Consider the following 15,209-nt stretch of genomic DNA (forward strand, 5'->3'; position numbering starts at 1 on the left):
TAACAGCTCACCCTAGTCTAGAACAGTTAAGTCCATTTTAAGTTCAAGTTGGTGCTTGAACCTAGGCTTGAGGCCTGTATTGGATTTGAATAGATAATGAGGGTAAATCAGCATATGAGAAACAGCATGAGTAAAAGGTGTGGAGGTTTGAATGCAAGTGCTGGAAATGGTAAGCAGATTTAGTCTAAGGGTTTTTGTTTTGTATTCAAAGATAGCATAAATTTGTTGCCCTTCTATTTCAGGTGCAGATAAAATTCTAGATTCTAGCACAGAGGATCATCCCTTGAGTGAACAAGATTCCATACAGAAAAGTCCGTTATCAGAAACATTGGATGTGAAACCTTCTGATATGACTTTACCACTCTCTCTTCCACTTGGAACTGAGGACCACCACATCCTTCTGCCTGTCACAGATAATCAGTCTCCTACATCAGATACCTTGTTGAGATCAACTGTGAATGGGTATTCAGAACCACAGTTGATTTTTTTACAGCAGTTATACTGACTTTGTGAGGAATATGGAGTTGCTAAAACATCTCTGGTAGTAAACATAAACATCTCTGGTAAGGTGCATCTATTCATATTAAATTACCATTCATTTGAGTTGTAACCATTATTTTTCATTCACTGAAGTAAACACCTGATGCTGCATCGTAACCGCAATGCTTGTTTTGATTTTTGGCTTTTATGTCTAGATTATAAACAACGTGTTAAGGAGTGAATTATACTGTAGTAGCACTATTTTGGATGGATTAGTTATATTTTCCTTTAGAGCTGCCTTAATTCATTTTTATTTTGCATTTTAAATTGCCTTTCATTTATTGAAGTGGAATCTTTCCGTTTATATGAGTTAGTTTCGACCTATGGGATTTTTTAGTTATTTCCCCTCAAAATTTAAGCAAAATTCATGATAGTATCAGGCCAAGAGTGTTGCTGTTACTAAGCCCCATAGATCAATATATAAACTATGGGGGAAAAGTAAATTTTCATATTTCTATTTAAGAGAATTCAGGTACTGAATAAGAATTGTGTTATTTAATATAATCCATTGGAGGTAACTTTTCTAATGAATTTAAAAAGTTTTTCATAAAAGCTAAAAAACTGTGTGTACATTTTTGTTCTTTTAGAATTCAGTATTCTGGAGAAAAGCAAGGGTCAGTACTTTCGACTTAACTGCGTTATCTGAGACTACATTTGCAAAACGAGTTTTAAATAGATCATTTGATGTTTTTACCTTGTTAGAAGACAGTTTCAAAGTGTGATTCAGGTTATGTTTTAATAGGTTTTTAGATTACTGGTGATAAGGAAAATATACTGAGTTTTGAAGATTTTTGATAAGCCTCTCTTACACCTGTTACACTCTTTTTAAAATACTAAGTTCTAAAAAGAATTTTTTAAATATAAACTTAATGCATACTCTAAACCACTTGGTCTCTGAATTGACACATTATGATTACATAAAGAGTTAAGAAACTAGTTTCAGTTATAAGTGAACATTTGAGTTATCAGAAAACCAGTTTATTAACTATTTTATATTTAAGTTTTCTGTAAGTTTTGAGTTTTAAAATTTTATAAATTAAACCACAACATTTGGGTGTTGTCATAGTTTCACAGTAGTCTGTTTCCTTCCTGCCGAATGTAGAAAATTATCATTCTGATAGTTACTACCAGTCTTTCCCATCCCACTTATCTCACATAATTTATTCATTTTACTGCCTAATCTTTGGACATTAAATTATCAGTTCCACAGAGTCAGTTCCTATATTGCTGATAAAACACCATGGTGACATTATTTCTTACTTCTGCCATGCATTAGCTGTGGCTTATTTGTTTTCTGGCTTTAAACTACACCTGTAATAAAGTTAATGTGGGGTTTTTTTGGTGTTGATTTCTTTAATTGTATTTTCTCTGGCATCCTAGTCAGAGGAACCAACTAGAAGAGGATGTTGTAAAACTCCTTAATTCTTGTAGAGATTGTCACCATTTCCCAACGCACTCAGCATTTTTACAGTGGATTGTCACCAGCGGGTCTGACTTAACTGAGTAGACTTTGAACTGTTGCCTTTGTATAATAGACATCAAGCTTAGTATTTAATTATTTATCTAAGAAATCTAATTATGCATGTGTATTAATATACTGGTTTAAATACAATTTACAAAGTTATAAAATGTTCAACTAATCTATTCTGGCTTAAATTCAATAGGAATTTATTGGAATGTGAAGAAATTAAAGAAAATTAAAAGACTCAGCCTCTTTAAGAAGTCTGCTGAAATGGAGAGGTTATATTTAATTCACATCTTCATTAATTCAAGCATCTAATGAATAAAATTTCAAAAACTGCTGCAGTGATGCCAAAATTTTATGAGAGCAGTAGTTACCAAATTTCCACTAATATGCTGGTAATTAGCATTTTGCATAGATTAGTCTTCAAATTTATTATTATTAATATTAATGGATTGGAATGGCTAAGGTTGATTTACTGTGCTTTTTCTTCATCACGTTATCTGCTTCATAGCTAAAATAATTTTATTTTAAATTGACATGGCTTGATGTTCTTCCAGAGTGACAGGTAAGAAATCTTGAAGGCTGAGGTTCCTGTCTTGTCATTCTTCTTATAATACTATACCCTTATCATAATACGTATATATTTCAGTTGTATCTGGTATCTTCCTAACACTCATAATTATGATTTTAATTAAGCCCATTTTTAAATATATTTGTTACAGTGCAGTTTGCGGAAAAGTCTGTTCTTAATTAAATCTGACTACATTTTTGAAAGTCTGTTTAGGATGTTGAAGATCTTACTGAGAAATTATTTTCTAAAATAATTTTGTATGTATTAGATTATTCCTACTGTATTGTTAGAGTGTAGACTTTTTAAAAAGAAACCATAGATTATATATAAATGATTTTTTGCCGTTTTTAAATGGTATTTGTTTTATGTTTAATTTCATAGGATGATTTTGATAGACAAATTTTAGAAAAAATTTTCTTAAAGAAAAGGTTCTATCAGTTCTCTTGCAAAAGTAGTTGATCACTTCTGTATGTTTCAATTCTGCAGAAATTGTACAAATGAGAGTAGTTGAAATGTACATGTATAAAGACAATGTACATGTTCTTATTTTTTAAAATATCCTAGAATAATAGTTCTAACATATGATGCATATCAGAAACATTTTAAAAATAACACTATCCAAGCCCCACCCCAATTTAGGCCTACTCAATCATACAGTCTCTGGGACATACATGCTGGAAAAGCCCCACAGCCGGTTTTAATGTAACCAGATGTTGGGAAGTAATATCGTAAATTTCTTTTGGTATTCTTTGGAAGCATTTAAAATTGAAGCTCTTGATATAACTTTCCATCTCATACTCAGATTTTGAGTCTTTAGAATTTCCCTAGAAATACCACCGAGTAAATTCTATATTCTTACTCATTTTATGAATAGTATGTAGATTTAGTTATTGAAGGATTAATTTCTTGAGTCAATGGTATGGTTACTCTTATTCTCTGCAACCCCTGCCCCCATTCATTCAAGAGAGAGCTGGTATATTTGCTTAAGGAATATGGTAATTATCAGGTAGACATAATAACGATCCAGAAATAGGGTATTTAATTTCAAGAAGAATATACTATTGTAAACATCATGGATGTGAACAGATATTTGGATTAAAATGTCTGGGCAATATTTGAAGTGCTAGAAAGTTATTGAAATCAGGATACATAAACCTAGCAAAGATAAGATAAATGCCACCCTTTAAGTCAAATGGGAAAGACAAGCCTGAATATAGTGGCAGTAAAACAAGACAGAATGTCAAGTGTTATGGGGGAAGGCAAGGAAGGAAATACTGAGCAGTCAATGAGAGTTGAATGGACAGAAAAAGGGCCACTGTTCCCCTGGGTAGACAAACAAGAAGAGATGGATGATGGTGGTGGGAAGGACTGTGCGCACAGCCAACTGAAATAGGCCGAATGAAGAAAGTATGAAACGGAGGAGATAGGAGTCAAAGACATGTCCAGCACTATGCCTACACCATCTTACATGAAATAATCCTCTGTCCTTAATCTGTGCTGAAGGAGTAGGATTGGATAGCCAGGTTTGTAATTCTAATGTCACACACCTAAGCACGGTTGACTGCCGAAGGGCAGGGATTAGAGGATTAGGCAGCCACATTTGTAAAACATGATTCCATACTTATGTCCACAGTTCAGCTGAACACCTTACCAGGGAGAAACAATTCTTAGGTCTGACTGAGCTAGTTAGATTCTCAAGAATTTGAGCTCTGAAATTCAGACAGGTTTTGGTATACATGTAAGTGAAAAGAGCATTTAGAACTGGCTCAGAGTGAGTGAAGGAAGCCAAAATCTAAAGGAAATTATGTATAAGCAGAGGAAGTTGATCTGTAGAGTGAAGCAAGGGAATGAAGTAGGTTCACAGAACCAAGCCACTGATTCCCTATGAGAGAGAGGTGTGGCCTTGCTGTCTGGCTTTGCAGTCTCGTTCTTGACATGGCTCAGCTCTATGCTTCATTTCCTTGTCCTTGGGTGCCAGTGATTTTTTTTTTCCTGTTATATCCTTACAGTATATCCTCCTTTTCTTACACAGGCTTGAATCTGTTTCTTTTCCTTGCAGTTAGCCCCGACTTAGACACCTAAGTTTTGATCCTTCATTATTGAGAAGATGGTGACACCATTAACTGTGATAGGGAAGATACGGTAGAGGTTTATGGAAGAGAAGACTTTATTTTAGATGCACTGAACTTGGTTGGTGCTACAACAGCCATGTGAAAATGTCTAAGAGTACTTGGAAATGGAGCCCAAAATCCAGGAGAGGTTAAAGCTAGAGATACAGATCTTGTAGCATAAGGCTAATAATTACTGCAATAGAAATGATTAAGGCAGCCCTGGGAGATGGTACAGAACAAAAGATAAAATCTTTGGGGAAATACATTTAAAGAATGAGCAAAAGATAGGAGGGCCTGGGTGGCTCAGTCAGTTCAGCATCTGACTCTTGATGTCAACTCAGGCCTTGATCTCAGGGTCTTGAGTTCAGGCCCTGCTTTGGCTCCACACTGGGTGTGGAGCCTGCTTAAAAAAAAATGAGCAGAAGATGGACAAGGAGATAAAAAGTGGTAACAGGAAGAACACTAGGGTAGTGCAAGTTTCACAAAGACAGAAGTGGTTTTGTACTGATCATGTGGTACAGAGAGATTAAATAGGGTGCAAATCAAAGACAACTTTGTGTTGGGTAATTGGAGCATGATGGTCCTTTGAGAAGGCAATTTATAGTAATAGCAGGAGTAGAAGTGAGGTGGCTATAGTTTGAGTAGTTCAGACTTTGAATACTACTGCCCAGCTGAAAAGCAGTGTGGAGCAGGATCATTTTTTCTCAAATATGTAAAAAATACAAAGCATGTTATTACTTGTTTTCAAATCTGAAACACTGTAAAATGATGAGCATAATATGATTTGCAACACTATAATCAGAGGCTGTATTTGAGCCTGATCTTAAAGGATGATAAGAGAAAAATGGAAGGAAGCTTTATATGGTTGCAGATTTACTCAGTACAGTTCAGATGTGCAGAGGATGTGGAGTTTTCTGACAGAACTTGCATTTCTTTCCTCTTGAACTCCCACCCCGTGGGAAGACGGGAAAAAATTAACTTTTAGTCCCAGCCAGTTTAAAACTTAGTCTGATATAAAGTAGATACAATTTATAAGATTTTAAGGTAATGGTTAAACTTTTGGAAAAATGCTCTTATTTCTGTCCTTTGTCGTCTCTTTAAACTGGTGTCCAGATATATGGAGGGGACTTACATGATGATAATGTTATCAGAGAAGACAGCGTCTGCAGTTCTTCCGTTCTTTGGGCATCCTACTGGCCTCTGATGCAGTAGGCCACAGCTTGTAAAATACATGTGATCAGGTTTTTCCTAGCTTGGTCAGAGCCCAATAGTTCTTGACTGAATTGGCCTCACCGGAGTTGTAACAAATGTGGCGAACTTGGACACTTCTGCAGCTCTGTCTGAAGCAGGCCCGTGTAGATCAAGGTGCAGGTTTAGCCTGTGCCACCCCCCTGCAGGCTCAAAGTAAGCCTTTTTGCTTCCCATTCATCAGCTTGCTTCCCACTCAGCTACCTTCCGAGTCCCCTTGGGAGAATATAAAGATTTGTGGGTCCCCTCTGTACCACACAAGAACAGAGATTAGCCTGGGCAAACAAATCTCATTCCTAAGGTTTACTTTCATATGACTGTGCCCTACCTAGTCTGATGAGAGGCCACCTCTTTCCAGAATCCTGTAAACTCCTCTGTTACCCAGCATATTACAGATACTTTAAAGCAATGAAAGATGGACTGTTGCTACATTAAATATGAATGAGTTACATTAATGTTGTACAAAAGAAGTCAGACATAGAGTGACTACTGTAAGATTCAGTTTATATAAAATCAAAAACAGGCGAAACTACCCTGTGGTGTTAGAAGGCGGAAGAGTGGTTGCCTATTGGAAGAAGGTTGAAGGAGCTTCTGGGCAGCGTGTGGCATTTACTGTCTTTATCTAGGTCATGGCTGACATGGACGGTTAGCTTTGTGATAATTCATCTACTTGTTCACTTAAGATATGTGTACTTTTCAAGGGGCACCTGGGTGGCTCAGTCGGTTAAACATCCAACTCTTGATCTCAGCTCAGGCCCTGAGCACAGGCCCTGATCTCAGGGTTGTGAGTTCAAGCCCCACATTGGGCTCCATGCTGGGCATGGAGCCTACTTAAAAAAAAAAAAAAAAAAAAAATCTGTGTACTTTCTGTATGATTGCTATACTTCCGTTTTAAAAAGTATATATTTAAAAAAATTTAAGAATGAGAAAACCAGAGCATTGGTTCTTAAACTTCAATGAGATTAAAGACCTGGATTATAAAAATGCATTCCCCAGACTATCCTCAGAAGTTTTTTTGTTTTTTAAAGATTTTATTTATTTATTTCACAGAGATAGAGACAGCCAGCGAGAGAGGGAACACAAGCAGGGGGAGTGGGAGAGGAAGAAGCAGGCTCATAGTGGAGGAGCCTGATGTGGGGTTCGATCCCATAACGCCGGGATCATGCCCTGAGCCGAAGGCAGACGCTTAACCGCTGTGCCACCCAGGCGCCCCTATCCTCAGAAGTTTTGACTCAGTAGGTCTGACTCTAAGAATCTGTATAACATTTTGACCCAGTGGTTCTGATGCTCCACACTTTAAAAATGATGATTTAGCATCTGTAGTTTAAGAAACTCTCCTTAACTCTCTGGACTTGAACTTTGGTTCAAGTATAAGAGGTTTGTCATATTAATTGTTACTTGAGTCTGAATTTATTGGATCTCTAATTGCTAGGAGTAGCATTTCCTCATCACCTTAATGTTTTACAAATGTAATGACGGTTATTTAAAATGTTCCTATTTTTTTTCCTATAGCGTGGTTTTATTGCATCCACTGAGTTCTGCAAATTTTCAAATTTGAGTAAAAGACAAAAATTTTCTTCATTTCCTATTGCATTTTTAACAATACAAAGATATTTGATTTTCCTGGGACATATAGCCTTTTTAGATACAGATATTTAATTCTAGACTATTCAGCATGTGATAATGTAAAAGAACTCTGTAAAGAACAACCAGTCTTTATAACTGCAGAGCAGAAATCTTAAAATGGAAATAAAATAAGATTTGAACACATAGAATGTTGCCAAGTAAGGTTTGTTAAAACCTAATAAGTAAAATCAGTAACTAGTAAAATCAGTCAGTTTAAGTATCAGGATATATAATGTCATTTATAGAATTCTGTAATCCATACAGTTTTGTTAGTTCCATTGTAAACATTGGCAGATCTTTATGTGATTTTCACATCAATGGAAGGTCATATTATTTCTAAAATTCCATTACCAGATTGTGATAGTTTTCTTTGATAATAACATATAAACAATATTTATCTAAAAAAACACAACCACTTGAAATCCATTTCACACATTGTTAATTAACATTAACTATTGGTTAGTATTTTTCAACCAATTTCAGATGTTTTAAGATTTTGTTTTTCAGCACAGACTCAACCCGATAGCAACCATCTGTCCTGTCCTGGATGATTCAGATTCATCTCTGAAAGCATGAGAATGGATTTGGTAAGGCATTTAGGTCTTTTCTGGCTCAAAGACTCTGTAACATTAAATGAAAATAATGCCGGACAGTTTAATAGATGTTCTTCCCCTTATGTAATCACCACTACCCGCTGTGTCTGCCCTCCCATCCCCCAGGAAGTATAGGAACATGGTATTAGGTGCCAAATATTAGGAAAGACCTGTAAACCTTCAAAAATCATTAAATAGTGAGTAGGGGATATTGATCTTAATTGTTTAATCTACTAAAGGAGTGGACAGATGTGATTTTTTGATACGGTAATTTTAAAAAAAATAAATGCAGCTCTGATTTGAGGAAATCACAATACTTTAAGTGAAGGCCAGTACTTTCACAACTGTAGAGTTGACCACCACCTTTATTCCACCTCCTCCCTGTTGACATTTAGAGATAGATGGTATTTTCTTTTAGACTGCAGAACCTCAGCTTAAAGTAACGTTTTAAAACTGTCCACGTGTCTTTTTTTCACACTTTGCTTGACAAGTAAATCATTCAGATGAAGCAGCCTCTTCTTGGCGTGTGTGAATAAATTTGGGAATATAAGTCTGTAATCAAAGCATCATAGCGTTTATTACCTCCTCATAGGAATCTTTATTTGAAAATAAGATTGGCCATAGACAACAGTAATTATTTGCCATCAAATCATTAAAATCTTACTGGCATTTTCTAAAAGAGAATGATCTTAAAAAGTTCACTGGCATTACTGACTTGTTTAGAAAGCATATATTTATATGTATTTGTAATATGTATATTTATATATATTTGCCTGTATTTGTGAAATTGTATCAACAATCATAATTACCTAAATAAGATATATAAAATATTTTTTCAACTTCTAAACCCCCTGAAATTCCCTGGCAGTCTGCCACCTGAACCCTTTTTATTACTTCATGACAACTTTCAGTTAGGATACCTATGATGACTTTTTCTTTTTATGCAGTTTTACTACTTAATTTTTTCTTTTTAAAAACAAATTAAATTCCTTGATTTTTTTTTTCCCCTCCATGGTTAAAATTTTAGTCTCTATTCTTTTTTCACCCCAGTCCTTTTTTCTTTTATTTTTTAATTGATGTGTAGTTGACCTGTTAGTTTCGGGGTTACAACATAGTGATTCAACAATTACATACATTACAAACTGCTCACTGTGATAAGTGTAGTTACCATCTGTCACTGTACAGTGTTATTACAATATTATTGAAGACGTTCTCTATTTTTTCATTCTCATCACTTATTTTAATAAATTTGGAAATTTATACCTCATAATCCCTTTCACCTATTTTGTTTATCCTCTCATCTCCCTCCCTTCTGGCAATCACTGGTTTGTTATCAATGAGTCTGTTTTTGTTCTTGTTTGTTCATTTGTTCTTGATTCCACATATAAGTGAAAGCACGTGTTGTCTTTCTCCGTCTGAATTACCTCACTTAGCATAACCTCTAGGTGCATTGATGTTGCCAATGGCAAGATGTCCTTCTTTTTTATGGTTGAGTAATATTCCATTGTGTATCTGTACCACGTCTTTATCCATTCATCTATTGATGGACAGTTAGGTTGCTTCTGTATCTTAGGTATTGTAAACAAAGCTGCTATCAACGTAGGGGTGCATAATCTTTTCAAATTAGTGTTTTTGTTTTCTTTGGGTAAATACCTAAAAATGGAATTGATAGATCATATGGTAGCTGTATTTTTAGTGTTTTTGAAGAACTCCATAGTGGTGATACCAATTTACATTCTCATCACCAGTCCATGAGGCTTCCCTTTTCTCCACACCAACACTTTTCTTGCCAACACTTATCTCGTCTTTTTGATACTAGCCATTCTGACAGGTGTGAGGTGATATAATTGTGGTTTTGATTGTCATTTCCTTGATGATTAGTGATGTTGAGCATCTTTTCATGTGCCTGTTGGCCATCTGTATGTCTTTGGAAAAGTGACCCTTCAGGTCCTCAGCCCATTTTTAGATTGTTTAGGGGGTTTTTTGGTATTGAGTTATAGGAGTTCTTTATATATTTAGGATACTAACTTCTTAATCATAAACGTCAGTTGCAAATATCTTCTTCCATTCAATAGGTTGCTTTTTTGTTTTGTTGATTCTTTCCCTCACTGTGCAAAAGCTTTTTAGTTTGATATAGTCCCAATTGTATATTTTTGCTTTTTTCCTCCTTCCCTCCCATGCTTGAGGAGACATACCCAGAAAAATACTGCTGAGATTGATGTCCAAGAGATTACAGCCTGTGTTCTCCTTTAGGAGTTTTGTGGTTTCAGGTCTCTTACACTTAGGTCTTTAACCCACTTTGAGTTTACTTTTGTGTATGGTACAAGAAAGTCCTGTTTTCCCAACACCATTTATTGAGGAGACTCTTTTGTTTGTTTGTTTGTTTTTTAAGATTTTATTTGACAGAACACAAGCAGGGGGAGCTGCAGGCAGAGGGAGAGGGAGAAGCAGGCTCCCCACTGAGCAAGGAGCCTGATGTGGGGCTCGATCCCAGGACTCTGGGATCATGACCTGAGCCAAAGGCAGACACTTACCTACTGAGCCACCCAGGCGCCCTGAAGAGACTGTCTTTTATCCATTGTGTATTCTTGCCTCCTTTGTCATAGGTTAATTAACCATATACGCATGGGGGTTTTCTGAGCTCTCAGTTCTGTTCATTGATCTAGGTGTCTGTTTTTGTGCCACAGTACCATACTGTTTTGACTACTATAGCTTTGTCGTATAGTTTGAAATCTCAGATTGTGATATCTCCAGCTTTGTTCTTTCTCAAGATTGCTTTGGCTATTCAGGGTCTTATGTAGTTACATACAGATTTTAGGATTTTTTTGTTCTAGTTCTGTGAAAAATGCTATTGGTGTTCTGATAAGGATTGCATTAAACCTGTAGATTGCTCTGGGTAGTATGGACATTTTAACAATATTAAGTCTTGTAATCCGTGAGCACAGAATATCTTTTCCATTTGTTTGTGTTGTCCTCAATTTCTTTCATCAATGTCTTTTTTTTTTTTAAACCTTTATTAATGTTTTTAAGAAAGCTCTACACCCAATGTGGGGCTCAAACTCACAACCCAAGATCAAAAGTCCCATGCTCTTCTGACTGAGCCAGCCAGGCACTGCAGTTATTTTATTCTTTTTGATACAATTATACATAGGATTGTTTTCTTAATTTCCCTTTCTGCTGTTCTGTTATTAGTGTACAGGAATGCAACAGATCTCTGTATTTTGTATCCTGTAACTTAATTCATTTTTTCTAATAATTTTTTGGTGGAGTCTTTAGAGTTTTCTATATATAGTATGCTATCTGCAAACAGTGACAGTTTTACTTCTTCCTTACTAATTTGGGTGCCTTTTATTTTTCTTGTCTAAGTGCTATGCCTCGGACTTCTAGTACGGTATTGAATAAAAGTGGTGAAAGTGGATATCCTTTCTGTTTCTGATCTTAGGGGGAGAGCTTTCAGCTTTTTACCATTATGTTAGCTTTGGGCTTGTCATATATGTCTTTTATTCTGTTTTCTGTGCCCACTTTGAGAGTTTTTATTATCAACGGATGTTCAATTTTGTCATTCTTTTTCTGCATCTACTGAGATGATCATATGACATTTATCCATTTAGGTTTTTTTGGTTTTTTTTTTTTTAAGATTTTATTTATTTATTTAACAGAGAGAGAGAGGCAGCAAGAGAGGGAGCACAAGCAGCGGAAGTGGGAGAGGGAGAAGCAGGCTTCCTGCTGAGCAGGGAGCCCGATGCAGGACTCAATCCCAGAATGCTGGGATCATGACCTGAGCTGAAGGCAGACGCTTAACGACTGAGCCACCCAGGCGCCCCTATCCATTTTGTTAATGTAGATCACATCAGTTGATTTGTAGGTATTGAGCCATCTTTGCATCCCTGGAGTAAATATGACTTGATCATGGTGAATGATCCTTTTAATGTATTCTTGAATTCTGTTCACTAATATCTTATTGAGGATTTTTGCATTCATGTTCATCAGGGATAATTGGCCTATAGGTTTTTTTGTTTTTGTTTTGTAGTGTCTTTGGTTTTGGTATCAGGATAATCCTGGCCTCATAGAATGAATTTTGAAGCAATTTTCCCTCTTCTATTTTTTGGGATAGCTTGAGGATAGTAATATTAATTCTTCTTAAATGTTTGGTAGAATTCACCTGTGAAGCCATCTGATCCTGGACTTTATTGGGAGTTTTTTATTACTGTTGCAATTTTATTTTTTTTTTAGATTTTATTTATTAATTTGACAGAGACAGCCAGCGAGAGAGGGAACACAAGCAGGGGGAGTGGGAGAGGAAGAAGCAGGCTCCTAGCAGAGAAGCCTGATGTGGGGCTCGATCCCAGAACGCTGGGATCACACCCTGAGCCGAAGGCAGATGCTTAACGACTGCTCCACCCTACTGTTGCAATTTTGTTGCTAGTTGCTAGTTATTGGTCTGTCCAGTTTTTCTATTTTCTATTTTCTATTTCCTCCTGATTCCGTTGGAAGAGTGTATGTTTCTAGGAGTTTATCTTTTTCTTCTAGGTTGTCCAATTTGTTGGCATATAGTTTTTTTTGTAGTAATTGTATATACTTTTTTATATTTTTATGGTGTCAGTTTTAACTGATCTTTCATTTCTGATTTTGAGTTCTTTTTCTTGATTAGTCTGGCTGAAGTTTTATCAATTTTATCTTTTCAGAGAACCAGCTCTTAGTCTCATTGATCTTCTCTGTTGTTTTTTTAGTCTCTATTTCATTTATTTCCACTCTAACCTTTACTGTTTCTTCTCCTAACTTTGGGCTTTATTGGTTCTTCTTTTTCTAGTTCCTTTAGATGTAAGGTTAGATTGTTTAAAATGTTCTTGTTTCTTGAGGTAGGCCTATATCACTATAAATTTCCCTCTTAGAAATGTTTTTGCTGTGTGCTAAAGATTTTGAACTGTAGTGTTTCCATTTTCATTTGTCTCCAAGTATGTTTTGTTTCCTCTTTCTTTGTTGATTCATTCGTTGCTTAGTAATCTATTATTTATCTCCCATGTATTTTGTGTTTCAGTTTCTTGTAATTGATCTTTTTCTAGTTCATACTGCTGTGGGAGAAGATGCTTGATATGATATCACTGTTCTTAGACTTGTTTTATGGCCTGTCATGTGATTTGTCCTGGAGAATGTTTCATGTGCAGTTGAATAGATACTCTGCTGTTTTGGGGTGGAAAATTCTGTGTATATCTGTTAAGTCCACCTGGTATAGTGTGTCATTCAAAGCCACTGTTTGATTTTCTGTCTGAATGATCTGTCCATTGATGTAAGTAGGTGTTAAAGCCCTCTAGTATCACTGTGTTATTGTCAGTTTCTCCCTTTGTCTGTTAATATTTGCTTTATGTATTTAGATGGTGCTCCTATGTTGGATGCATAGATATTTAGTTATTATATCCTCTTAGTGAACTGTTCAGCTTGGGTGTTTTCCATTACCCTCTCCTCCAGATCACTGATTTATTCCTGTATTCTCTAATCCACTGATTTCCTCTAGCACATTTTTTAATTATTATATTCTTCATCTCTGACTAGTTCTTTGAGTTCATCCTCTTAGTGAACTTTTATTTAATGACCTTTTTCATCTCTTTTTACAGTCTTTGTTTTAAAGTCTATTTTACCTGATATGAGTATTGGTATCCCATTTTCCCCCCTGCTTCATTTGCATGGAAAATCTTTTTCCATCCCTTCACTTTTTTTTTTAAGATTTTATTTATTCATTTGAGAGAGAGAGAGAGCACACAAGCAGGGGGGAGGGGCAGAGGGAGAGGGAGAAGCAGACTCCCCGCTGAGCAGGAATCCCAATGATGCAGGGCTCAATCCCATGACCTGAGCTGAAGGCAGGCGCTTAACCTAGTGAGCCACCCAGGCACCCCTCTGTCACTTCACTTAGTCTGTATGCATCTTTAGGTGTGACCGGAGTCAAGGCAGCATATAGATGGGTCTTGTTTTTTTTCCATTCAGTCACCTTAAATCTTTTCCTTGGAGCATTTAGTCCATTTACAGTTAAAGTAATCATTGATAGGTACGTACTTTTGTTGTTTTCTGGTTGGTTTTGTAGTTCTCACTTCCCTTGTGATTGATGGCTTTCTTTAGTGTCCTGCTTGGATTCCTTTCTCTTTTTGTGTATTACAGGTTTTTGATTTGTGGTTACCATGGGACTCATATATAACACCCTATGTGTATAGCAGTCTATATTGAGATCATGGTCTTTTAAGTTCTCTAAGAGCACTAAAGTTTTATTCCCCCCCTCCGTGTTTTATGTATATGAGGTCATATTTTACCTCTTTTTGTATATCCATTGACTAGTTTTTATAGATAGAATTGCTCTTACTACTTTTAACTTCCTTACTAGGTTTATTAATCTACTACCTTAACTATACATTTGCTTTTACGGTGAAGTTTTCTCCTCTTACTTTCTTACACTGTGGCCTTTTCTTTCTACTTAGAGAATTTCCTTTAACATTTCCTGTAAAGCTAGTTTAGTGATGATGAACTCTAACTTTTGTCTGGAACACTAGCTCTCCTTGAATTCTGAATGATAAATCTCGCTGGATAGAGTATTCTTTGTTGCAGGGTTGTTTTGTTTTCTTTCAGCACTTTGATTATGCCATTCCTTTCTGGCCTATAGAGTCCTGCTGAAAATGAGCTGATAGCCTTATGGGGTTTTTCCATGTATGTATGTAACTGTTTGCTCTTCTCTTGCTTTTGGGATTCTCTAATTTCTGTCTTTTTAATTATGCATCTTGGTGTGGACCTCCCTGGGTTCATCTTAAGGCTCTCCTTGCTTCTTGCACCTAGATGTCAGTTTCCTTCCCCAGGTTAAGGAAGTTTTCCCGCCATTATTTCTTCAAATAAGTACCTGTCCCCCTTCTCTCATTCCCTTCTGGGATCCCTATAGTGCAAATGTTCATACACTTGATATGTCACAGAGGTCCCTTAACCTAGTCTCATTTTTTGTTTTTGCTGTTCAGCTTGGGTGTTTTCCATTACCCTCTCCTCCAGATCACTGATTTATTCCTGTATTCTCTAATCCACTG

At 36.1% G+C, this 15,209-nt stretch overlaps 1 protein-coding gene across 3 annotated transcripts in view; it reads left to right on the top strand.

Annotated features, from left to right (window-relative positions):
• Nucleotides 1-15,209, top strand: part of MYNN (myoneurin) — a 34,664-nt gene that overhangs the window by 13,602 nt on the left and 5,853 nt on the right. For 2 of the 3 annotated variants that reach the window (XM_045788612.2, XM_045788613.2), the window contains one exon: nt 243-9,158. In XM_045788612.2, coding sequence (XP_045644568.1) covers nt 243-505 — 263 coding nt within the window. In that variant the 3' untranslated portion in view covers nt 506-9,158. Of the gene's footprint in view, nt 1-242; nt 9,159-15,209 lie in introns of those variants that run through there. The other variant, XR_015724117.1, reaches the window with a different exon arrangement.

Source organism: Ursus americanus, chromosome 4 (genome assembly GCF_024610735.1).
Source record: "Ursus americanus isolate L20-20 chromosome 4, mUrsAme1.1.p, whole genome shotgun sequence".
Taxonomy (NCBI): Eukaryota; Metazoa; Chordata; class Mammalia; order Carnivora; family Ursidae; genus Ursus; species Ursus americanus.